Source organism: Salvelinus namaycush, chromosome 41, assembly GCF_016432855.1.
Source record: "Salvelinus namaycush isolate Seneca chromosome 41, SaNama_1.0, whole genome shotgun sequence".
Taxonomy (NCBI): domain Eukaryota; kingdom Metazoa; phylum Chordata; class Actinopteri; order Salmoniformes; family Salmonidae; genus Salvelinus; species Salvelinus namaycush.
The window spans coordinates 13,606,553-13,633,730 of NC_052347.1; the positions used below are offsets into that span (position 1 = coordinate 13,606,553).

At 45.8% G+C, this 27,178-nt stretch overlaps 1 protein-coding gene across 1 annotated transcript; it reads right to left on the reverse strand.

Annotated features, from left to right (window-relative positions):
- Positions 1–1,215: 1,215 nt before the first annotated feature.
- LOC120034005 (nucleosome-remodeling factor subunit BPTF-like) lies at positions 1,216–26,770 on the reverse strand. Its single transcript, XM_038980404.1, has 30 exons — positions 26,100–26,770; positions 23,548–24,370; positions 22,355–22,575; positions 18,536–18,733; positions 18,212–18,397; positions 16,376–16,576; positions 15,994–16,142; positions 15,322–15,680; positions 15,037–15,168; positions 14,553–14,682; positions 14,280–14,415; positions 13,821–14,138; positions 11,744–13,610; positions 11,426–11,550; positions 11,180–11,308; positions 10,742–10,892; positions 10,521–10,560; positions 9,874–10,099; positions 8,389–8,531; positions 8,082–8,211; positions 7,538–7,779; positions 7,172–7,424; positions 5,923–7,033; positions 5,492–5,717; positions 4,967–5,241; positions 4,672–4,860; positions 4,381–4,573; positions 4,075–4,159; positions 3,633–3,819; positions 1,216–2,058 (listed from the first exon to the last, which is right to left on the reverse strand). Exons 1-30 carry the CDS (start codon positions 26,569–26,571, stop codon positions 2,022–2,024), a joined length of 8,934 nt encoding a protein of 2,977 aa, XP_038836332.1. The 5' UTR covers positions 26,572–26,770; the 3' UTR covers positions 1,216–2,021.
- Positions 26,771–27,178: the final 408 nt, after the last annotated feature.

Sequence of the window (27,178 nt, forward strand, 5' to 3'; positions counted from 1 at the left end):
ATAACTGCCAATTAAATAATGTACAGTGCATTTTGTTACGTTATAGCCTTATTCTAAAATGTATTAAATATTTTTTTATTTCTCACCAATCTACACACAATACCACATCATGACAAAGCAAAACAGGTTTTTAGAAATTTTTGCATATTTATTACAAATAAAAAACAAATACCTTACTTACATAAGTATTCAGACCCTTTGCTGTGAGAATCGATATTGAGCTTAGGTGCATCCTGTTTCCATTGATCATCCTTGAGATGTTTCTACAACTTGGAGTCCACCTGTGGTAAATTCAATTGATTGGACATGATTTGGAAAAGGCACACACTTGTCTATATAAGTTCCAACAAGTGACAGTGCATGTCAGAGCAAAAACCAAGCCATGAGGTTGAAGGAATTGTCCGTAGAGCGCTGGAGACAGAATTGTGTCGAGGCACAGATCTCGGGAAGGGTACCAAAAAATGTCTGCAGCATTGAAGGTCCACAAGAACAGTGGCCTTCATCATTTTTAAATGGAAGAAGTTTGGAACCACCAAGACTCTTCCTAGAGCTGGCTGCCCGGCCAAACGGAGCAATTGGGAGAGAAGGGCCTTGTACAGCAAAGTACAGAGATCCTTGATGGAGTCCTGAGTGCTCTGGAGCAGGTTCTTAGACTGAGGCGAAGGTTCACCTTCCAACTGGACGACTCTAAGCACACAGACAAGACAACGCAGGAGTGGATCTGAATGTCCTTGAGTGGCCCAGCCAGAGCCCGGACTTGAACCCAATCGAACATCTCTGGAGACCTGAAAATAGCTCTGCAGCGACACTCCCCATCCAACCTGACAGAGCTTGAGGATCTCCAGAAACTCCCCAAATACAGGTGTGCCAAGCTAGTAGCGTCATACCCAAGAAGAGCCAAGGTTGTAATCACTGCCAAAAGGTGCTTCAAAAAGGACTGAGTAAAGGGTCTGAATACTTATGTAAATGTGATTATTATTTTAATATTTTTTTTTATACATTTGCTAAAATTCCTAAGCCTGTTTTTACCTTGTCATTATGGGGTATTGTGTGTAGAGGAGAAACAACTATTTAATTCATTTTAGAATAAGGCTGTAATGTGGAAAAAGTGAAGGGGGTCTGAATACTTTGAATGCACTGTAAATGCTTTAGGGAAAAATATTTTCATATAGCTAAAGCAATTTATTTCACAAAAGCATATGCCAACACTTTCAGTAGTGGAAGAGAGCTCAGTCTTCTCCATTTATTATGTTTAATATACATCAATCTCTTCAGCTGTAATACAAAAACAAAAATTCAAAATCTGACAAGTTTTACAAACAGGGCAGGATACCTTCAAATACATATTGTGTTTGTGTCATTACTGCTGGGCAATTAATACCAAATACTTTATTCCTTTCAGCATAGCTTGACTGAAATTCAAACTATTAGTGTCCAAAAAGCTAGTAGGTCCAAACTCAAGCAAGTCCTTCCCAATGAGATGTATCTTTCACACCACCTCTAATAAAGTGATTGAAAGGGTATAGACACACAAGTGTCACTGTGCAATCTGATACACTGAGTGCAACTCAGCTCAACATTTTTCAACGTTCAAACAGGCGTCAAATGTTGTTGTTTTTATGGGCATGGAAGCTTAAGCTTTTCTTAATTTCTTCAACTGGCTAGAGGGGTAACAAAGACTCAAATCAAGAACAAAAAAGGAAACATGAGATCGCCAAAGAAAGTATTTTCTTCAAGGTAACCTTTTTCAGAAATGCCTTTATTCAAACCCTCCATTTTAACCCCTTGTCAAATGTCCATGTGGCAGAGGTGGGCAGGCAGCAGCTCCACCTGACAGTTCTGTGGGAGCAGCGCTGCTGGTCTTACAGGGAGAATCTTCCTTTGGGGGCTGAGTAGTGGGGCCAGAAGGAGGGAGGAGGTCACAAAGCACAGAAGCCAGGTCCCAACATAGATTAATAGTTCAGAATTTAACCCAATTCTCGCAGAGTGCATTTTTTTGTTGTTCAAATATGTGGTATATACTAAGAGGTCGAAGTCTGTAGTTTGTTGTTATGAGACCTATAGAATGTGGAAAAGGGGAACAGTTGAGAACCTTTAAAAATGCTTATGAATAGTTTAAACATACTAACACGAACAAAAACAAAACAAAACAATGATACAAAAAATGAATGCCATGGGGTCAGGAAGGAGATAGAGCAGCCATGTTGGTCTAATTCATTGGGAATGCTTAGTCAATGAAAATGGTGTTTCACGTCTACATCCTGAGGTACCTTCATGCAGTAAGGCATGGAGTCCAATATAGTTAAGCCGTGACATTTTATTTATTATTTTAAGTCTGTATAAATTCCTCTGACCATAGGCTCTCTTTGTTTTAACCATAAAATAATCCTTCACAAAAGGATTAAAAACCATACAATAATAATCTTATTTTAATCACTAAATTTAAAACATCCAAATAATAAATCAACCAGTAGTTAAGCTGTAATTTACCTACAAAACCTGTGCACTATATTAAAATCATGCCCATTCATTACGAATGCATGATATTTAAATCAGCTGAAAGAAAGCCATGAGGAAGAGAGGAACTTAATTTGATAAATATATAATAAAATATACAGCTTTACATGTGGTCCCAAATGTTGTTTTTATAATCTCCTTCTCCATGAATAACTAACTACAAATAAAAAATGCATTTCTGGGTGAAGCTTATTTACACATTTCTAAGTAAAAGCTTCCCTGACACTTATCTTGCTGATAATTGATACGATTTTAAATGGTAAAATTACCAAAATAATAGAGAAAAAGCATATCCCTTAAACTTGATTTGTAAGTGTCAACATGGCTGCCATTTTGTGATTGTCACGGAAGGCATCTTTGGAATTTGGCTTCTATAATTGCAAATGTACTTTTAAGCATGGTTTGTTTCACTGAAAGAACACTTGTTTGTGTGTTTATCTCTTTAAATCTTAAATAATCACACAGAATTTCCACTGTTTATGAAACAGCAAGTTCCATGATTCACTACTAGAGACCCCAGCATCCAGCTCAGACTCCAGCTATTACGTCAGACTTATGACATCACAATCTGCAAGAAAGAGAGAATGAGTGGCATAAATCAAATGCATGCGGTACAGGTGAAAGAGACACAAATGCAAGGTGATGCATGACACAGAAATGGAGCAAACATTAATGAAGCTCTATTGAAAACTATTGCAGGGAGGATGTCTGAGCTGAAGTCAGCCCTGTAGGCTTTGGTAAGACTGCATCCCTCTACCAAGCAGCCCACAAACCACGGCCAGGTCTGTGGGGAAGACCACAGCCAAAGTCAGGCTACTACAACACAAACGGACATGCCCAGAGAGTGCATGAGGCTAACTAGCATGACACGGATGCATGGTTTAATGAAAAAGAAAAGATTAAAAAGGATGTTCTTGGGAAATTCTCAAAAGCAGATTCAATCAAAGTCACATGGAGTGTCATGAACATTATATGACTGACAAGCCATTACCCATGCCCTAATGTCAGATGAGACCATGGAAAGCAGAGGAGCATGACAGAGGGAGTCTTTTGTAACAGGAGACATAATGACAGGGCCTCTGAAGCTTTGGGAGTCATGAGAGCTCTGAACTTACCTGCTAGCTTTGAAACCTTTGAGCTTCTGTACAAAGAATGACTCCAGAACTTCGGCACACTGAAAGAAGGGGGAGTCGTTGGGGTTGTAGTAGCGGCAGTTGTCAAAGACTTTGGTCATGTCCGCCACAAACTCAGTGAGCTTGTTGTAATACCGTTTCTGTAATTTGTCTTCCATTGTGGAGAGGTCTGGGGATGAAACATAGAGAAGAGTGACCAAAGGTAAATGTCTTGGTCAATTATATTTTCTAAACTATCAACATAAACACTAGCCAAGTACACATTTTGTGTCTACTTTCCAACACATTCAAGATTACAATGTTTTTTCTAACAAGCATTTCGCTACACTCACATTAATATCTGCTAACCATGTGTATGTGACCAATAAAATGTAATAATAGCGACAGTCAATGACATTACAGTGATTTAGAGATCTGCCCTTACCCATCGGTTCCTTTATAACGCCATAATAATCAGGAGCATCGTTGGGATCTACTGGTTCAAGGAACGGCCACGCCATTTTGTGAGCCTGTTAACAGAAAAATAGATGTTTCACTAGATTTACAACAGTGAGGTATACTGAAGTATGTTGAGAATGTAGTGCCCCAGACCAGAACACTGGTCCTGCAATGCAACGTTATTTCATTTAATAATTTATTTTATTCAAGACAGGGTACATGATGTGACTCCCAACTCTGGCCATATCAAATGCATTATCAGTAAAGACACTGAGACCACAGGCTTTCATACCTGTAAGGAGCGCAGGATTCTTCTTAAACCCTCGTAGTCCTTGTCGGTTAACGGTGTGAGGACCGTCATGGCGTCCTCCGTGGATTGACACTGCGGGCACACGTACTCGTCTATGTGGGTGGCCTCACTCTGCAGAATGCCCACACAGCGCCCATGGTACCAATTCTGGCAACGGTCGCAGCCAATGTAAAACCTGGGAGAAAAGACATGGGAAGTACAGGTCAGGGATATTTGGACCTATAACATTCAGTTCACCCAAGCTATAACCTTATTAGTATTGTGTTATCATACTGTGTTTCATCATATGGCGTCCGGCAGATGCAGTACAGCTCCTCCGTGGTGCCCTCTGAGTCCTGTGAGTCCTGGCCCTGCTTGCAGCCATTACAGACGTAGTCATCCATCTTCTTGGCCTCCTTCTCCGTGATGCCCACACACGCACCGTGGAACCAGTTGGAGCACAGGTCGCACCCAATGTAGAACCTGAAACCATGTGGACTTAAGTTCGACGTCTTTGACATACATGCTACAGTTCAGTTACATGTTCAGTGTTTCAATGGGAACCCGATATGGTGCATCCGTATCTTACTTGGCCTCGTCATAGGGCGTTTTACAGACACAGTACAGCTTCACTTCCTTCTTGTGATCCTTTGAGGTAGTGGATATCATCTTCTTCTTCTTGGGCTTGGTGGAGGACGAGTCCCTCTCGTCGTCCCTCTTGCGTTTGTGGGCGGAGGAGGGCGAGGCCATGGTGGGGGAGAGGGATGAGGCCACCTGGGCTGTGGCAGCGGCTGCCTGAGAGGCTGCAGCTTGGGCCTTCTCCTTCTCCTTCCTCAGCCTGCTGATGTCCCTCCTCAGCTCCTCCTGAGAGAGAGAAGGACACAGGGGAAAGGAAGGGGAGAGAGAGAGAGACAGGGGAAAGGAAGGGGAGAGAGAGAGAGACAGGGGAAAGGAAGGGGAGAGAGAGAGAATGGTTGACAGTTGGTATCACAATGTAAGGAATTCCTGGGCAGTGGCCGCAATATTTCTCAACACATCCAATATCACACTTCTACACCCTACTGGAGCACTACAATACAGTGGCCTATGATGCAGAGGTGGCTATGGCACTTACCTGAACCTCCAGCTGCAGCTCCTTGTCCAGTAGAGCCCTCTTCTTCAGGATCTCAGCCTTGAGCTGCTCTTTGTGCTTGAAGAGCAGAGCCGAGAGCTTGGTGGCATTCTGCTTGCTGCGTTTCTGCTCCACAGACTCCTCCTTCTTCCTCTTCTTAGCCGCCTGCTTCTCATCCTTGTCGATCTTGTCCAGGATGAACTTCATAACCTGGTTGCAGACGATTATTCTGCTCAGCAGGGGATAGAAGAAGGGAGGGCTTGTCAGACTCATCATGGAATCAGACAAAATACAACTAACACAAAATAGTTGGCGATTGTTGGTAGGATTAAGCATAATAAGGTTTTGGAACTGACAAATAGATAAAACATGTACTGTAATTCATATGAATGTCGTTATGTTAGGGTCATGTCTGTGAACAATGACCGCCATACCTCTGGTTCTCCTCCCGCTCTGCTGGAGTCATGGTCTTCCTCTGTTTCAGATTTTCTATCACAGCATTCTGCTTCATCACCACCTGTTTCTGGATGATGTCGCTGGGGCTGGAGGCCTGCAGGCTCTGCTCCCTTTTGGCCTCCTGCTGCTTCTTCTTCTGCTGCTGCTCTCTGAGCTGCTGGATCCTCTGCAGGTGGTCCTGCACGCTGGCCGTCTGGATGGTCACCACGTTCTGGATCTGGTGGGCCTGCACCTGGCCTCCTGCCTGCTGGATCTGGATAGGCAGCTGCAGCTTGATCTGCTGGGGCACCGCCCCACCCTGCTGGGCCTGGAGCTGGGCCGCAACGTGGGTCTGGATGGTGCCCAGCACCTGGACCTGCTGCTGCAGCCCCGGCACTGTGATCAGCTGGGGTTGGTGGTGGAGCTGCAGCTGCTGCTGGGGCCTGATCTGAGCCGGAACCTGGGGCTGGAGTTGAGCATGGGCCTGAATGGGCCTCACTGTGGCCTGGGTGACAGAGGGGGAGACCGAGAGAGTCTTCATATGGACCGGTTGTGGAGAGGTTGGGATCTGGGCTATCTGCTGGATGGGTAATGCAGTTGGGGACTGGAGGGGGATGTGGACTTGAGTCTGAGGGGGTTGAGTCTGATGTGTGGACACTGGAGGGGGGGCAGGAACGAGGGCAGGGGGCTGGACTGGAGTGATAGCCTGTTGAGGAGGCTGGACTGGAGCGATAGCCTGTTGAGGGGGCTGGACTGGAGCGATAGCCTGTTGAGGGGGCTGGACTGGAGCGATAGCCTGTTGAGGGGGCAGGACTGGAGCGATAGCCTGTTGAGGGGGCTGGACTGGAGCGATAGCCTGTTGAGGGGGCTGGACTGGAGCGATAGCCTGTTGAGGGGGCTGGACACGAGCGATAGCCTGTTGAGGGGGCTGGACACGAGCGATAGCCTGTTGAGGGGGCTGGACACGAGCGATAGCCTGTTGAGGGGGCTGGACACGAGCGATAGCCTGTTGAGGGGGCTGGACACGAGCGATAGCCTGTTGAGGGGGCTGGACTGGTGGTGCCGGTGCTTGAGAGGTGGCGGGAGTCTGAACCGGAGGCTGAGACAGTGCTGCAACAGAGGAGAGAGAGACAGCAGCACAGTATTAACACATCTACACAAACTAGAGACCAATCCAAATGAACATTCTAATTCACAATTCTGCAAAGCCTTGTGTACAATGCTTGTTGAAGTGGCCTGGCCTCATACCTGGCCCTGAGGGTGTTGTTGTGGTGGCTGTGACGGGGGTGACAGCAGCACTGGTCGTGGTGGCGGGGTTGGGGACATGGGCTGTTGCCCCTGGGGTGAAGAGGAAGCGCTGCACCTGGCCGTTGGGCATGGCAGCCTGCATGAGCTGCTGCCCAGGGCCTGGGATGACTGTCACCCCCTGGGGGATGACCTGCAGCTGGCCTGTGGTCTGGCCCTGTCCCTGGATTACTACTGTGAGACCCTGGTTCCCTCCCTGGAACACACAGACACACACAGTCAGACATAGAAACACACAGAGAATACATCCAACAGGAGTGTGAGAGTATGTGTGAAAGTAGGTGTAAAAGAGAGCAGGTGGCTTCTCACCTGTGCCCCCTGCGTTAGCTGGGTGAGCTGGGCCAGGGTGAGTTTGACCTGGCCCTGCTGTGGTCGGCCGCCTTGGGGGGTGGATGGTGATGGGGACTGCCCGGAGGCAGGGGTGACAGGACGGGGGGACGGGGCGGCACCCAGCATCCTCTGGCCTGCGCTGGTCTGCACAGGGCTGGCACTGGAAACTGCTGTGGAGACAGGTTGGCCCCGGATGATCTGAGTCACCACCTGCTGCTGGCCTAGAGGACAGACAGTGAGGCAGACAAACGGACACACAAGTAGCCTTAAATAACAAAAGTGCATGGGACAGTCCCAAGACAAATCAGGTGGCTTATCATGAATGAATTGACTGGAGGTCATACATAAAGTTAACATCGGAGGACTACCAATACAGCTCTAAATATAATATCCATCCGAATAAAATGAATACGTATAAACATATCAACACAAAGCAATGTTGCCGACTGTCTGTAATGTGCATGCTGAGGAGTGAGCAGAGCCATGCAGCCACAGGTTGGGAGGCGGCAGAGGAGAGACCTACTGGCTGGTAGAATACCTTGTTGCATCATCAAGGGGGTTCTGATGATGGTTTTGCCCATGGTGGTGCCCTGCTGCAGGGGCGATCGGATCACCGACATGCCCGGACGGATCTGGGCTCCGGTGGCAATGACCTGGGCCAAAGAAACAAAACACAAATAAATGATACTGTACACATGATTATGCTAATTTCACTACATTCCAATTAAGATTATAACTCAAAGAAAGAGCAGGGGAGAGCATAAGAGGGAAAAAGACAGAGCAATAATATGTAAGAGAGGGATAGATCTGTTTGGATGTCTATTCTCTACCGGCTGAGTGGTGGTTGAGGTGGAGGTGTTGGGTCTGATGTTGATGGTTGCGTTGCGGTTCTGGAATGAGGAGTATGTCCGCTGGTTGCCTGGGGTACTGGATGGAATAATGCCCAGGACATTCTGCTGGACTTGCACCATACCTGTGACGGAGAGGGACTGTGTTAAGCAGTATGAATTCACTACAAGTAGATCAACAGTAGGGTGTTGAACCTCAATAATGAGATTTATAACAAGTCAAACGCCCTTGTTAAACGCTCATGGAACTAGGAATTCAGTTTGCCAAAGAAATACTAGGTTGAATCACATCTCCAAATATACTGGCAAGTCACAGCCATCAGTGGGAGAAATTTCACCTGCCCCTCTTGCAGATGACCTGGACAGACTGTATTGATCAAGCAGAACAGGTCCTTTGTGTTGAGACTGTCTGGGACGCAGCCAGACACCGTAAGGAAGCTTCCATTGGATCAATAATCTGACAGACAGGACAGCCATTACTGTGTCTGTTACTGAGCGAGACAGACAGGGCATCCCAGGGGTCCTCCTTCCTGGAATGTTCTTGTATTAATCAGTGGCATTTTCTACGTATTAGGGCAGCCAGCACACTCAAACCAAAAGCAACACCTCAAAGCCCCTCAAAGGTTCCACTGGGGTGAGATGGTTCATGGTTTTGCTAAGTGGGGGTAGGCCTGCTGAGTGGGGGTAGGCCTGGTCAATGCGATCATAGCGGCTAAAACCTTACAGACGGCAAGGTCATCCATACCTCCTTGTGTGGTTGGCATGTTGACTGTAACAATCTTGCTGTTGGCCGGAATGGGTAGCTTGGCGGTGATGACCTGGCCAGCCATGGTCACCGGGCTGGCAGAGATCTGGAACGTTTGTCCAGAGGTGGTGACCATGCTGTTGGCCACGGTGGCCCGTGAGCAAGTGGAGGCTGCAAGACACACCCCACCTGCAGTCACACACCGTGTGCAAGTGCAACCACAACAGCCAGGGTGTATAGCAGTGGTGTCCACTAGGGGTCCTTTCCCCCCCAGCTTTGATTCAAACAAAGCCGTTGCATAATGCTTTTTGGACTGATTATGATCCTGAAACTTTTTTCTAGGAGTCAAAAGTTAAGGTTTTTAGAATTCCCTTTCCCAGCCCCACACTTGACTGTGTTTCAGATACAGGAAGTGGACACCACTGGCCATTAAGGCATTTCAACATACCGTAAATATCTATCAAAATAGGTCAAATGAAAAAAGAAGAATCCAAACACTAAAATTATCTATGTTGTTGTAACAGTTTGACATCCACGAGTGAACTTCAATGGCCACCATTAAAAAGTGAATGGGGAACGAAAATGCCTTCTGACCAAAAACATGGAAATATGAAAAATAATATTTCAACACTGCTACCAAGGATCACTATCAACTTAAAACACACCCCCACAGTAGCCACTGCCATGATTTTGTATGAGCAGCTAGTCGTCACCAAACTCACCTGGACTACCCTGGCCCTGCTTGACCCAGGAAGCAAACGACTGATGGAAGTTCTTGTTCTGCTGGAATGTGACAGGTGTCCCCAGCTTGGTGGCCAGGACCAGTTTAGTCCCCGGGGTGACCTGGCTGGTCAGGGATGCCGGAGTGCCAGAGGCTGAGGTTGTAGGGGTGCTGGTGGGGGTGGAGGTGGAGGTGGTGGCACCAGGCTTCTGTTGCTCCAACCGTTTCTACAACGCAAAGGTTCAGATGCTAAACCTATGCTAAACCACATAGAAACACCAAACTCATTGGAAAGTGGAGGCCGGAGTAAAAGACTGTGAGTACAGAGTGAACATGTCTCATCTGAATAATACATAACATAACTTCCAATACACATTTGTAATTGCACATGGTTTAAAAGGACAATTATTTGGATCAAAACCAACCCAAACAGGGGCCCTTGAAATGTCCCAGCTCCCAGTGTTTAGTGTTTGTGCCCCCCCAGGTTTGGGCTGAGGGGGGGTGGATTGTAGGGAGGCTAGGTGTCACCATAGTGCAAGGTGAAAACATGTCCGATCTTCCCACCTGCTGAGCAGCCAATCTCTGGTGCTTTAGCTGAGCCTCCAATTGGGCCTTGGCCTCCTCTGCTGTCTTCAGCGTTCTACTAACCTTAGCCTGGTCTGCAGCCTGGGCCTTCTCCCTCTCCACCCTGTGACCACAAGAGGACAAGCCAGTTAGTCATACTACATCCAATGACAACAGACCTGGGCAGGGTTACAACAAGACATCTTGAGGGAAGTATAGGTTCAAAGGTCACATAATATCAAGCAGTACAGCAGCTTATTCACTCCAGCCCCAGCAACAAGGCTAAGGACAGTCCACCTGCTCACCTTTCTGAAAAGGCTCTGATCTCCCAGATCTCCAGCTCCTCCTCGGCCACCCACGTCTCTAAGACGATGGGCCCAGTCTGCTTGGCCGGCTCAGGCTTCTTTGGCCTCAGAGCGCTGGAGCGCAGGCCTTTCCTCTGGGGAGTGGGAGTTTCTACCCAGGAGGACAGAGAAAGGATGAGGTAGAGAATGAGGTAAAGGGGAAAACGACATCTGTCAATTAATGTCATCCTTTCTATTGTGGGATAAACAACTTTCTCAAACTCCATATTTTCACTTACATTGCAAAGGATTTGCCTACTCAGGTACTTGAGAGAGAACACTAGAAGGAGGTGAGGAACAAGCTGAGCAAGGCAATCCAAAGCAAAGATTCATGAGACCACTATAAGATTGTGACAGCGTGATCCTAAGAGAATTTGGGATGCAGTTTCATCCTTTTACCTTTGGGAGCATCGGTAACGCCAACGGGGCAGATGATCTTCCTGATGCAGTATTCAGACCGGATGCCGTGCGGCCCCACATCTCGCCGCTTGATGATCTCTGTTGTGGTGATTGCCGTCTCCGAGGATTCTGGGGAAAGCAGAAAGGAAATATGTCCGTTTGAAATGGTGCCTCATCTTCAAATTGAGAGACAGGAAGGAGAAGGGCAGAGAGAGGTAGAGGAGGGTAGGATTGCTGTGCACACACCTGTGCGGGTGGTTCCTACAGCAGGGGAGGGCTTGACAGCCATGTCATCCCACCTCAGGCAGGCCCAGAGCAGCCGCAGCATCAGACTGACCCCCGCCAGAGACTTCACAGTCTGGAGACGGTATCTGCATAGGAGACCCAAGTCAGTGAGTGTTATCAAACAACCTTTAACCAAACAGCTATATGGACAAATGTACATGGTTCCATGTTCTCAATGGTTTTAGCCCAAGTATTGTTGTCTTTCTGTGTTTTCATTTCAGTGCACGGCATATGAGGTGTCCACTGCGTGAATGGCAGCCTAATGGCTAAGTGACTAACCTCCACGTGATTCCAAAGGTGGGTCTGGGGGAGGGATAGGGCCAGATGTCCAGGGCTGGCTTGGCGTTGTAGTTGAAGATGGGTACCTCTCTGATGCCCCCTCTCCTCGCCAGCTTCTTCAGGTCATCATTAGGCAGTACAAAGATGCTCTTCTTGCTACTCTTGGTGACAAACTTGCGGTAAGAGGGGAGGGCCGTGCCAGAGCGGGTCTTCTTGGAGCGGGAGAACTTTAGCAGCCGGACACGGTCACTGGTGGAGTACTCCTTACTGACTGTCATGGAGGTGACTGAAGAGCCTGAGGGGCCAGATTTGGCATCTGTCAACGTTGCAGTGACAACAGTCTTGGTCTCCTCGGCGGCCCCGAGGGTCGGGGAGCTGACCCTGGTGACGGTGGTCTTGGTCATGGTGGTGAGGGTGGACACAGCACTGCTCTCTGCAGCAGGCGTCACTGCAGGCTTAGTGCTGCTGGAGACCTCGGCTATCTGCACCGTGCGAGACTCTGTTGACATGGTGGTAGTAGTGGTTGTGGTGACTTGAGTGATGGTCTTCAGCACCCCAGTACTGCTACTGCTGTTCTCTGTGGTGTTGTTACTCAAGCTGATCTTATTGGATGCCGTCTGCCCAATCTCCATTGGCTCAGACTTGGTGCTGTTGCTTACCGTGGGAACACCAGTGGGAGGCCCTAACATTGACGACGTGACGGAGTCTGCCACCCTGTCGCCATTATTCTCCAGTCTGGCAACCTTCTGAGGTGGCAGATAGTCAGGCTCGGACACCACAACCTTTCTCTCTACGTCCGCCAAGGCTGGGCTTGTGGCTAACACAGTGTTGTTGACCTTTAACCCGTCCTGAGAGAGAGTACCGTTCATAATGGATTTTACAGGCTCCTTCACTGGCAGTGTTTTGATCTCACCCTCTAACGTCTGGAGCATGACCTTGGTGTCCACATTGTTGGCCAGGTCTAAGTGCATCTTTGAGTCTACAGGAGCCTTGGTGTCAACAGCGTCTTTCCCGTTCACCTGCACTAAATGTTGTTTGCTTTGGTCTACGTCCATGCTTTCTATCTCCCTCTGTCCATTACCTTGCTCTGTCTCCTCATAACCTTGCTTCCTACCGTTTTCTCCTGCTATCGTCACTTCTGCTCTGGGAGGTTTAGCCGCACCTAAAGCCGATTCTACAGATGTCAAATTGACTTTGTTGTTGAGGTCTATGCTTTTCTGGGAGCCTCCATTCAGCTCTGTTTGAGATAACGCATCCCCACCATTGCCCTGAACGCTGCTCTCATGGTTGGCCAACCCTGTGGTGTTGAGGTTGGGGCCTGTGGCTCCTGCTGCCTGGGGTTTACAGGTGGAGCCTAATCTGACGTCTAGATTATCTGTCTCTCCTGAGGGCTGGGATTTCACTGGCTGCTCCTGGTCAAAGTCAAGCCTTTTAACAATTGTGTCTTTAACTACTGAGTCTGCTTGTCCCTCAGCTTTCAGACTAGTGCACGGTGTCACTGCTAACTTGTCTGCTGTAGAAGCTTCAGTCTTGATGGTGGTGGGAGTCCCTGTATTAACTTTCTCCTTGGAGACTGTGTGTTTGGCCAGGGCTGACTGCTGTTTGAGGCGCTCTAGCCTCTGCTTCTCCTCCAGGGTGAACTGTTTCACTCTGCGCTCCAGCAGCCCGTCGAGCTTGGACGTCTTCACCTTCTTCTTGTAGGCCGTACGGAGCTGGAAGCCCTCGCTGACGTTCACCACATCCCAGTTGAATGGGCGGACAGGTGGCTTGGCCTCAGAGTCCTCCTGCTTAGGTTCTTCTTCCTCCCCGGGCTCCTCCTTCACAGCAGGGTCAGTCAGTGACGAGGGGCATTTGCTGTCCACTATACCTAAAAGAGAGAGAACTCAATGAATGATATTAGCCAAAAAATGCAAACTGTGAGACCTGAAAGACAGCTGCTAAGTACCAGATGAATATAGAACACAGCCAATCATAGTAAGAATGGGGAAAATACCAAATGTCATCTAATAAAATGTCTTATTCAGATAAACAGCAGGGGACCCTCTTTGTTTATTGATGAAAAGTAATATCATTGTACCTTTTTCCTCACTGAGACAGGTGTATGGTGGACTAGAGTCAACATCCATCTTGTCCTCAGTCTTCTCCTCCACCTGATCATCTTTCTTCTCCTCCACCTTCTCTGTGATATTTTTCTCTTCCTTCTCTTTCAGAGTCTGCCCCTCTCCTGGTGAAGTGCTCCCAGATGACTCCATGGTGGAGGTTTCCTCCTTGTCTTTTTCTTCAGTAATTGGAGTAGACTCTTCTTTTGCCTGGATTTCCGTGCTTGTTGGTGCTTTGGGCAAACATTTTAGTTTGTTTGGGCCGGATGTTGCATTTTCTTTGCCAGTTTTAGCTGCTGTAGAGAGATTAAAATGAAAACACATGAAGCACCTAATTTATACTGAGGCATGCTGGAGCCAAATTTTCAGCTTGAGTGCCCTTGATCATCATCAGTGAGATAAGACAGAGACAATATGTGTACAGAAGAAACACTTACCTTCGAGTGCTTTGCGGTAGTTGACGTTGGTGTTCCCTGGTAGCCTGGGAACAAAGCGATGGACGTGAGTCTTACTGACCCAGCTCCAGCCCCCGTACCCAGTTACTCTGTACTCCTCCCCCTTCTGCTTCCACACCTTACACACAGAGAGAAAGAACCAGTTAATAAAAGACCACACAATCGCATACAAAAGATGGGATGATTATGTTGTCAGACATCATGCAGTCATAAAAGCCCAAACAGGACTTGAGAGGAAAGTGAACCCAGATTTACCTGGTGTTTGATGGGGATGGTGTACTTCACCCAGGTGGCCTGCTGCATAGTCTCCTCATCCTCCAGTTTTTTCTCTCTCTTTTTCCCCTTCTCTTTCTCCTCCCGCTCCATGGAGGTCATGCGATGGAGCCTGAAGGGAGAGGGAGGGGGGAGAATTAAAAAAAGACATAAAAACGGCAAGGTGACTCTGGCTTGTTTAGTCAGGGCCCCATTATCTTCAACAATGAACCTCCTCTCACTCATGGGAAAAGCGTCAGCTACTCTGCATACACTGCCCACACCACTACAGACCTCTGCACTGAAGAGAGGTGAACAGAATGCTTCATAATCAGCAGAGCAGTGAAGCAATATAATGAATTCAGTTTAGCATTGTACACTAGACCGCAGAGAGCAAGATGAGGGTCGATGTGGGTCGATGTGCTATGACTCAAAACTCAATTCAGCAATTAATTAAGTCATTTGATTCACAACCGATGTCTCTTACCTGGTGTGTCCAAGCGCATCTTTCCAGACAGGCAGCATGACCACTGGTTTGATGGCACACTCCATGATGGCCAGCGCCAAGGCAAACTCCCGAGCCTTACTGCACATCTGCACCGCTTTAATCCAGTTTGTCCTGTAAAATCCCAAACCCACAACCTCACTATATGGCAAAACATGATTTCACACATGACCTTATCAGTCAATAATATTCCATTTCTCCATTGTGTGAAACAGTTCTGAACCCCACTTTCCTATGCCATAGTAAGTAGTCTGTTCTGGAGCCTACCTGTGCGAGGCCCAGTTTGGGTGCAGGAAGGGGGCGGGGACATTGGTCTCCAGCTGGATGATGGTGAGCCGCAGGGTGGAGATGGTCAGCACCTTGGAGCCGTGGATGGAGCCGTTCCACTTAAAATCCCCGGCGGGGGTTAGGCTGAACTTATGGGAGAGGTGGCGGCGCTTGTCGTGGTCCTCACGATGCTGGTGCTTGTTGAGGCCCAGTGTGTTGGTGCTGAACTGGTTGTGGTAGACTCGGAACTTGCCCTCCTGGCCCAGCTTGAAGAAGTTGTTCAGGTTGCCCTTCGCCGTCAATTCTTTCTTCACAGTAGCCAGACGAGCCACTTCACTCTCAGAGCTGGGAGGAGATGTCTAATGGAGAGACACACAGGGGGATATATATACTGAGCTGAATAGAGACACAGCTAAGAAGAGAGACATCGTTTCCATAGGGATTTGGCAATTGGGAGACTACCGGCAGTTCAATTAACTGTGTAACATTGTGTAATAAAGAAGTGAGTCGATGTGGAACAGAGGACTGGATTTCAGTCTAGATGATTGAAAATATAGCAGGACAATCCATTTAATCCTGCTAAGGCTGCCTTTTCCTAATGTGAGAGACTAGGCTGTGGGTGAAATTCCACAGACGACAGAAGGTTAACACAATGTCTGGTTGGTGTCTCACCTCCTTGCTGTCCCTGGATGTAGGGCTGCCATCTCCCTGGGTCTTCTGCTGGCTCAGCTTGCTGTCCGGGTTACGCAGACGAGTCACTATGTGATTGTTAGTCCGTCCAGACACTGACCACTCACCATTCCCACTCTCCTTGCCTTCACCTGCGAGCAACAGAACACATCATTAAGATCAGTGATGATTAATTAAAATAGAAAGGATTCATGATTAATTGGGCCAAAAACCAGCACAGTGGAGGCAATGTTCAATGATACAAACAGTATCTCTAATGTCACTTGGTAGTCAAGGCCCTTGACAGTTGAATGAGTCAGGGCATGCATCAGTAACAGAGTGCCTCCAGAGGCCTGAGTGTATGAATGGTATGGCAACGGCGTACCCGTGTCGTCCTGGCTGGTGATGGAGGATTGAGAGGACCTGTCAGCGAGGTTTGGCTCTTCAGGCCTCCTGAGGACCCCAGGCGCTGAGATGTGGCTGCTGTTGCTGTTCTCGTCTCCAGGGTGTTGTGGTGTGGGAGTAGGCTGGCACTGGGCAGAGGGGTCCTCCTCTCCATGGGACTCTGAGTCTACAGGCTTATCATCTGGGGAGGAGGAGAGGATTGAACAGTGAGAAGCTGAGCAGCACAAACTCCTTAGGCTCCCTTTGTGTGAAAACATGCATCACCAGGCACTAGCTGTCTATACTGACAAAGTATTGCAAATGATGACGGCAATGCAGAGCAAACACGGATAAACAATTGTAAAAAACAGAATGCTTTTGGCTTGATTCCTTCCCTGCCTCACCTGTTCCTTAATGATCATGCAGACTTAACATAACACCAGGGAAATGCTTAATCAGTGAGTCTGAGCAAGAATTTGCACTTCAGCAGTCCAGGCTAACAGATAAGGCTAAAAAACACAGTGCAACACAACACAAGCAGTGCAAAACGCGGCTGCAGAACCAAATTAAGAAAGATATTGTGTATCTGAGCTGTGGGTTAAAATGGCCCTGCTGTATATACTGCACTGAGGTAGCAGGTGGAAGGTTCAGGCAGGCAGCCAGCCTTTCGTTTCCGCTAAAGGAACGGAGGCCAATTTCCCCAATGAATTGGGGTGAGAATAAGAGGCTGGTTGTGACAGACTTAGCGTGGTGGGCGCTGCCTGCCAGGGATGCTGCTGCCGAAACGCCATTATCTGAGAACAAGTTTTCAGTGTGTGGACCAGACAATGCACCGCATCAGGATCCGGCTAACACAATGAATGCATTGAGAAAATAGAACATGTAAGCAATGAACAAGGTGACTAGAATAACAACTGGCTACACTTACAGCCTCCTGAGCACTGTTCAGCCTTGCATGCTGAACACTACACAAGACAATGGAACACAAAATAGATGGCAAGAGCACAAGATCCCCAAAAAGGCACAATGCATCTGTGGAAGGAAGAAAATAACCAGGCAGATCTTGATCATATGAAGATGGATGAAAGACAAATTCTTGGAAAAGAAAACCACAGAAATAAAGGGATACAATAATGGGCTATTTAAACGTTACATAAGCAGATGTGAAAAGCAGAGTGCTTTAAGGAGTAAGAAAATACTTACGACAAAATCTGTTTATTCCTGAAGGATAATGATCTCAGTAAGTCAGCAACAGCGGTCAGTTTAATGAGTGATACTGAGGTGAGCAGTACTGTGGCAGAGTAGAGCCCCCTCTGTTACACTCATTACTCTGGACTGGGCGACTAAGTGAAGGTTGCCCAACAGAGTCCACTCACTCTGTTAGTAATCCATGTATTGAATTAGTAGACAGTAGATAACCAGAAAGGCATACTGTGTAACCGTGTTGCAGCCATTCAAGACACTCTCATCCTCAAAGGAAGCTATGACTTAGCTTTAATGGTCCAAGAGCACTCTTTAGTAGACTTTCTACCAAACACAGCCAATAATCAAATCAACAAATGGTCACATTGAGCAGCAGCCAACCAGCATGAAGATCATCATCTAGCCAAGAAGCAGCAGCAGCAAAAAGCCTGTAACAGTGACTCCAAAGCAATGCACCCTGTGACAGCAATCACATCACATTAAGCACAACTACAGTATGGAGGATGCTTTCAGACAGCCAGAGCACGAGACCGATGATGATGGATGCACACATGCATAGCTACAGCAAGGTGTGACAAGGAGGAGAGGCTGGGAGGAGAGATGCGGATTGCTGGGCGCTTTCTCCATCATGTACCTGGCCTCTCCTGCTCAGGCTCCATGGAGGCCTCCCCACTCTCCCTGCTCTCAGAGACGGCAGAGCAGGACACCTCAGCAGGCTTAGGGGGTTCATGTCTAGGGAGAGTGCCGTCCTGGGTGGACGAGCCAGGCTTAGGGAGGTGGACGGTGGTGTTCTCTTCTCCAGCAGGGGGAGCTGCAACTGCTGTGAAACATACAAGACTCACTCTGGATCTTTAACACACAACCGCCTCACCAGATCAACAAAAAGACGTAGCCATCCTCAAAAAGCTACATGAAAGATGCATCCAGAAAAGGACTTCATAGGCAATACACAACTCACATAGAAGAGCAACTCCAGTCTTCCCTTGTGAGCTTGCGTCCTCTTTATACTCGGGGTCTTGGAGCTCTCTGTGGTCTGGTAGTGGAGAGCAGTGTGTGGGGGTCTCTTCCTCTATCTTGGTGGTGTCTGTAGTGGCCTTCTCTGCCTGCTCCGCTGCTCGCCGTTCCTGCCTGCCCTGCACACGCTCCAGGATCTCATCTACACAAACAACAACACAGCTGATAAACAAATGGCCAACACCCACACACCATGCTAGGTCTGTTTGACCAGAGACTACGTTTCAACTTTATGTGTAAATCAGTAGGTCTACATGTTGTTTATCGTATTATTATGTAAATCAGTAGGTCTACATGTTGTTTACCACATTATTATGTAAATCAGTAGGTCTACATGTTGTTTACCACATTATTATGTAAATCAGTAGGTCGACATGTTGTTTACCACATTATTATGTAAATCAGTAAGTCTACATGTTGTTTATCGTATTATTATGTAAATCAGTAGGTCGACACGTTGTTTACCACATTATTATGTAAATCAGTAGGTCTACATGTTGTTTACCACATTATTATGTAAATCAGTAAGTCTACATGTTGTTTATCACATTATTATGTAAATCAGTAAGTCTACATGTTGTTTATCACATTATTATGTAAGTCAGTAGGTCTACATGTTGTTTACCACATTATTATGTAAATCAGTAAGTCTACATGTTGTTTTTCACATTATTATGTAAGTCAGTAGGTCTACATGTTGTTTACCACATTATTATGTAAATCAGTAGGTCGACATGTTGTTTACCACATTATTATGTAAATCAGTAAGTCTACATGTTGTTTATCACATTATTATGTAAGTCAGTAGGTCTACATGTTGTTTACCACATTATTATGTAAATCAGTAGGTCGACATGTTGTTTACCACATATGTAAATCAGTAGGTCGACATGCTGTTTACCACATTATTATGTAAATCAGTAGGTCTACATGTTGTTTACCACATTATTATGTAAATCAGTAGGTCTACATGTTGTTTACCACATTATTATGTAAATCAGTAGGTCTACATGTTGTTTACCACATTATTATGTAAATCAGTAGGTCTACATGTTGTTTATCACATTATTATGTAAATCAGTAGGTCTACATGTTGTTTACCACATTATTATGTAAATCAGTAGGTCTACATGTTGTTTATCACATTATTATGTAAATCAGTAGGTCTACATGTTGTTTACCACATTATTATGTAAATCAGTAGGTCGACATGTTGTTTACCACATTATTATGTAAATCAGTAGGTCTACATGTTGTTTATCACATTATTATGTAAATCAGTAGGTCTACATGCTGTTTACCACATTATTATGTAAATCAGTAGGTCTACATGTTGTTTATCACATTATTATGTAAATCAGTAGGTCTACATGTTGTTTACCACATTATTATGTAAATCAGTAGGGCTACATGCTGTTTACCACATTATTATGTAAATCAGTTGGTCTACATGTTGTTTATCACATTATTATGTAAATCAGTAGGTCTACATGTTGTTTACCACATTATTATGTAAATCAGTAGGGCTACATGCTGTTTACCACATTATTATGTAAATCAGTAGGGCTACATGCTGTTTACCACATTATTATGTAAATCAGTAGGGCTACATGCAGTAGGGCGGCACACAATTGGCCCAGCGTCGTCCTCGTTAGGGGAGGGTTTGGCCGGGGGGGCTTTACTTGGCTCATCACGCTCTAGCAACTCCTTGTGGCGCGCCGGGTGCCTGCAGGCTGACCTCGGTCGTCAGGTGAACAGTGTTTCCTCCGACACATTGGTGTGGCTGGCTTCCGGGTTAAGCGGGCGGGTGTTTAGAAGCGCGGTTTGACGGGACATGTTTTGGAGGATGCATGACTCGACCTTTTCCCCCCAAGCCCGTTGGCGATTTGAAGCGATGAGACAAGATTGAAATTGGGGAGAAAAAAGGGGGTAAAATACAACAACTAAAAATACAAGGGGATGTGTCAAGTAGCTAATTCCCAACCAGAGAAGCTATGCTAGACAATAAGAAATGGAATGGAGTTGTTTGGCTCACACTAGCCCTAGCCTGTTTGTTGAAATGATGCCTTTATATTACAGGATGGCATTACAAATATAATGGAGTCAAACCATAATTACTTTCCAATATTGCTCTCCTACACATTTTGAAACAATATAAAACCAGCTGGTAAAATTGCAATTGGAAAGTAACATAGGCCTATGTATAATGCTTGTAACATTGTCAAGATCATCCTGTCACTCAGTTAACCCCTTCCATCCTAGTTCTCATAGAAGCAGTCACTCACCTTCAGAGAACAACCACACAAACATATCAATCTTACAGATTGCTAATACACCTTCTAGCACTACTTGAGACTGTGTGAAGAATGAGTGGAAACGGATTGTGACCGGTAATAATAACCAAGTCACAACACGTATGATCACCAGCACAGTTAAATACCAATATAGTTAGCCATTGGCAGCTAAAACCAAGAACAACTCATTAGAACCCATGTCAGTGAGTCACTCCTGATTTGCTGTCTCTACTATTGTTCCCTGAAACGCAACAGTGGGTCAACGTTCCGGAGATGACATTAATGAAACTGCTGTCTGAGCACTAAAAGCAAGAGAGTGGTGGATCAATAATGTGTTCTATGATGATATGGTATAAAATCTCTCCCCATAAAAGGCAGACAGAGAGATTCCAATCTTAATTCAGGGAAATAGATCTAACAAAAAAAGAGGTGGACAGCCAGCAGAAAGCATTATGCCTGTGAAAGTATCCTGGGTCACAGAAGAAGATGAAAAATGAAATCAGTTTCCATTCCCCACCTGCCAACGGTTCATAACTGAGGTTTTCATAGGGAGAGAAAAAGGTGTCTCCACAAAGGGAGGATGAAGCAGTAGGCTTCTGAAGAGGATAAAATACCAGCAAGGCACATTCATCACTACAGATGGTACAGTTGGAACTAGACAGGAGAGAAAAGACTCTGCATTGACTTTAAAGAAAATCTACGTCGTCTTTGGAATATCTGTCAAAGAAAGTCCTCATTGTCTAACAATTGAGGAGACTGATCCCAAAACAGTACAACTAGAACCAAGCAAGCTTACCATATAAAGCTTGGTTTGTGTAAACTATGAAATCTAGTGGTCAGGAAATGCACAAACAAAGGAAGGCTCTATAACAAACAAGGAGGAGTAGAGTAGCCACACAGAGAAACCAACACCGGTTTAAAACCAACCTTCTCCCTTCGATGGAAATAAGAAAAACGCTGTTTGCATGATAAGTAAAAAGGCTGAGAGAGAAAGAGGAATAGCAACATCTATGATGTTTGATGCTTTTTTATTGTCACATACACTGGACAGGTGCAGTGAAATGTGTTGTTTTACAGGGTCAGCCATAGTAGTACAGCACCTCTGGAGCAAATGAGAGTTAAGTGCCTTGCTAAGAGCACAGACTGATTTTTCACCTTATCGTCTCGGGTATTTGAACCAGCGACCTTTCAGTTACTGACCCAGCGCTCTAACCGCTAGGCTACCTGTGGCCCTCTGACAGTTCTAATACATCAACCATCCTAAACATACTTCAGCACGAGGGAGAATGTACTCTCCTCACCAGGAATATATTGGAATGTAATCGCACAGGAGCTACACAACATGTAGCCTAGGGGTCATCATTGACATTTCTATATTGACAATGCATAGAAGCCATGGCCCAGCTAAAAATGCTTCAGTGTGACAGACAGTGATTCAGAGCATCCAGCAGGTGGCTGTCTAGCCTTACCGTTGGCTGCCGTGAGGAAGGCCTTGTTGTTGCCGCGGGCCTTGTTGGTGAGGTCCTCAGTGATGTCCATGTGAGTGTGCACCTCCTCTCTCATCTCCTCGAGGACGGCACACAGGTCGTTTTCCCAGTACTCCTTGTCTAGACACTCTATCAGTTCTCCCAGCTGGACCTTTGTGCTGTAGTACCAGATCTTCTTCTTCTCATGCTCCCCGTCCTCCTCACTGGAATAACAGGTCAACAACCATTATTAGAGTTGTGACAAATAAGATGGAATATAATTGACAATTAGTTTGTTTATAAAAACAGGTTCAAGGACCTTAATGAATAGGTCATGAGATGGCATCATTGTATGGCATATAATGCTGCATGAGGCATTGTTAACCGGGACAGAAAGATATCTTAACTTCAAAGGAAAATCAACACTGAATGCAAATTGGCAATAAGCTTAAATTCCATTCGAACGCATGTTGTTTTTCAGCCCCCTTATTCCTTTTTATTTGCCTCTCGCAAGAGAGACCAAGCAATTGTGAAGACATGTTCAAATGGAGGAGGCAACATGATGAACAAGTGGATACTCCAGCAGCAGTTCAGTAAACTCTCAGGGGGGCTATGGCATCACAGCACAGGAGTTTCACCCTAACTAAGGGCACAATTAACAATCACAGCACCCTCGCTGCGCTGGCTGATGTCTCAAACCGCCACTAATGATCCCTCTGGGACACAGCTTGTCAGATAGATCCCACTCTTCAGATTGAGTCATCATTGAAATCAGCTACATTTTTAACACGCAGTAAATGTTTAATCCAGGCTGCTTCTACATGAATATGGGTGATTACCAGCAACATCCAGCTACTAAAATTCAAGTTAAAAAATATATGTTCCAAGTAGAAATCAGCCCTCTCTGGCAATCTGTGTGTACATAGTGTTCAGCAACAAAATGTGTATTATTCTATCCACAAGACATGACTGATGTTATTCCAAGCAATTCAGCACTGGAAAAAACAACTAAATAATTCTGAAGGCAATCAAATAACTTGTTTTCAAGAACCTCAAGGACATACATCCACTCTCTGACTACATCACAAAACACAATGTATCACTCAGGTGAGATCACTCAGTATGGTATGGAGATGGTGCATAATATTGTTGAAGTCACAACAAGGGAAGTGGGGCGGGGGCCAGTAATTACTTACACAATTATCCTTCGGTTTAGGAACCAGTATTGCCTCCGGTGGCGGTCGTAGCCGATGGGCTCCTGGCGGATGTAGGGTTTGCTCTTCTGCATCTCTGTCACACAGTCTGTGACCCCGGGCACCTTGTGTGCCACGCAGATCTCACACTGCCATTCGTCCTCCGGCACCTCTACCAGCGGCGGCTTCACACACTCCAGGTGGTAGACTGCAGAGCAGGTCTCACAGCACAGCAGGTCCCCCAATCTGTGGCACACCCTGCAGTGGTCATCATACTGCACCACCCCCTCTGACATCAACTCCTCACGGGCGATGTTGGTGGTGAGGAACTGATCCACCAAGAACTGCAGCACCTTGATCTTACTGTCCAGAGGGCCGTAGGGGTAGTCCTCCACCTCCTGGTAGGGCAGGACATGGTGGTACTCCTGGTCGCTCTCGCAGTAGGCACGGACCACCTCGGGCCACGTCATACCATCAATGAAGTAGAGGGTGGAGTTGACGCTGTCCTTGAGGTCAGCAGGACCGAACGTGGTGTTGGAGGTGTCCTCTTCACGCAGGATGGCCTTCAGCAGGGCAGTGTGGGTCTCTGCCATCAGCGTGCACTGCTCCTGGCCTACCAGCGCAGCACAGAAGTCCTCAAAGCGGAAGGGAGAGAGCCGCAGCACCGTGCTGAAGTTGCGCAGGACCTCGTAGATGGAGGACACGTTGAGCAGTTCCTCGCTGGGCACCGTGAGGTCCTTAGAGGTTCTGGGCAGCTCCAGAGGAGGGATCTCCTTTTCCTCAAAGATGGGCGAGCGAGGGCAGTGCACCCGCGTCCTCTTCCGCCCTGCCAGACAGAGAGAGCAGTGAGAGTCTTTAAATCACATAGATTATGGCAAACTAAAACTGAAATTGCATTCTGTAAATCATACATAAAACCCAGACAAAGCAGAATTACATTGTCTCAAGGGCTTAAATCATCGATTAATGAAAATTCAAAGCAACAAGTTGAGGACAGAATTTACACAAGTGAAAAAATGTTAGCCGTGGCCATGTAAAAGGAGAGTTTGCAAGTGTCTCTGAAATCTACTGCCACAGAAATATGTTTGATTCTTTATATTGGTGTCAGGTCCGCTTTAAACAAATCAAGTCGTGGACTTGGCGAAACACTACACCAACTCAAAGTTGGCAAGGGTATTAAACCCAGGAACCAAGAAAATTGAGAGGGGTTATATTATTGCAATTGAGAAAGTCAAGAACAGCAATTTAACACAATGGACATTCCCTTCAATGTAAAAAATTACTTCTTAAAATGGGTCTAATCCAAACACTGTGATAACGTTTTGCAACAGCAACATAACCATTACTTTTCTGCTATTCTACAGATATGTTTTGTATCTTTCTTACATTAATTTGAAAGATACTGGCAAACATACTTTCCAGAAATAATAATGAACTTTAATATAACCTAAATTGTAACTTCTATCTATTGTGTAAGAAAATGTGCATCAAAAGTGTGTTGAAACAAATAACTTCTGCATTTAATTTCCAAAGTTTATAACATGTGATGATATTAAATAGTACAGATATTAATTTAACATTGAAATTAATAATTCCATTATGTATTTTGGGGAATGTAAAACATTATTGTGCTGCATCACTGAAAATTCTTCCTCACATAGTTACAACTGGTGAAATTGAGGGCGCTTATTTTCAAAACAATGGGCCACATGGTACCCTGTCCTGTCATTAGCTCGGGCTGATGTGAATTACTAGCAAGCTAGCTGGGTCCTCCTGGACAAGAGCACAAGCCCATGACATTGCTAACTAGCAAGCTTGAAGAACTCATCTGCTTCTCAGCTGTGAAAATATGCTGGATATGAGAAGCTAATGATAAGTAAGAGTGGGTTAAAGAAAAACCCCAAGTTAATTAAGTCTCATTAAATTTAAAGAAACATTTGACAAAGTATTTAACTAGCTAACGTTAGCTAGACATGCTAAGTAGCTATTCTCCTGCAAGGAAATGATGCATCATCAAGTGTTGTTTTATAATACGAAACACTCCAGTTATTAGTGTATGTTACTCACTCTGGAATGTTAATATAATGTTGTTGGTCATTTTAGTTGTTTCTAAATGATAAATCTGCATTCACAGCTGTTTAGCAGGTTCAGGCATTAGCTTGTTAGCCTAGCTTGCTAACGTTAGATAAGGTATGTTATAACTACCTAGCTATTGCAATAACCAAGTCAGATCCAAAACTAGCAAACACAAGTATAATAACATCTCGCACAATACTGTTAGTTAAAGATGTTTCAGAATTCAAAAATGTGCAATTCGGCTCTCGTGCACTGCCTAGATCGCTAAATGCAAAGCTTTCATTCCATCATCAACAATTTTGAACTCAAACTAGGCCTGTTTTTATACACAGTCAGTGCATTCTCCATTTTGAACAATACAGCTTCCTGCACTATAAGAACTAATGCTAATGAAAATACGCCCAGACAAATTCTAATTAGTTACAATGTCATTGTTTTCTAACATTCTCTAAGCAGCTTGATCAATATTGCGGTTTTACCCGGAGTGCTGCCATGAGTGCTCTGACTCCGAAAGCTGCTTTCAGTACAGTAGCTGGCATCATCATCCTCCTCGAGTATTTCCTCAAGCGGGTCTGACTCCTCGTTGAGGGCCTCTTCTTCCTCGTCTGTTATCGTCTCTTCCTCTATCAACTCGTCCTCCTCAGATCTCAAACTCACAGCATCATCATCTTCATCACTTTCATGATCATCATAAACCACAGATCTAGCGATTGACCGTCTGCCCCTAGTACCTCTGCCACCACCACCTCTGCCCCTACCGCGAGATGATCCCACTTTTCTCCTGCCCCTCGATGATGAGTTATTTCCCCTCTTGGGACTCTCAAAATCGACCTCGGCACTACCTCTCCCCTTTGCCCTCAACTCCCTCCTGGGTCTCAAGCCACGCTCCGGCTCGGATGAAGGCTCCTGCATCCGCAGGGTTTTGGGCGGCCTGCCTCTTTTCCCCCTCATTATATATAAAAGCTATTATTTTCTATTTCAATTTTTGCGTTTATTTAGCCTTCACAGAACCCAGAAAAACGGGTACCGCCAGAAAGCTTGATTTGCGTAGATTCCAAAGAAGTAGTCCCGTAAAGCCCCGGTCTCGGTTTACGTGAGAAAGCTCAAAACGAATAGTTGGCGTCCCGCTTCTGATCGGTCGCAGCCGCCATTTTTCTTCCTCTCCGACTACTGAAAACAGACCGAAGGCCCAGTGCTGAAGTCACGTGGTGACTGTTCTTCCAGTACAGTAGACCTGAACAGGCAAAGGGATTTGTATATACATTGAGTCATTGCACTCTGAACTGAAGTTTGCAATTATTGCCGAATTGCAAAAAATAAAAATACCGAAATTATGTTTCCTCAAGTAGGCTACAAAAGTGAATTATGAATATCTATAAATGGGAAAAAGATATGATACCTAGCTTGTTCCTATCTTGCTTTTCAAATTTTTTTAACAAACATTTGTTGATATTTTCTACATTTTCTCAAGTTATAATGTTCAATTATTATTTTGCCAATGCAAGCATACTCCTTCCTTTTTCATGTTCCTTCATACCCCTTCATGATCTTACTCCTT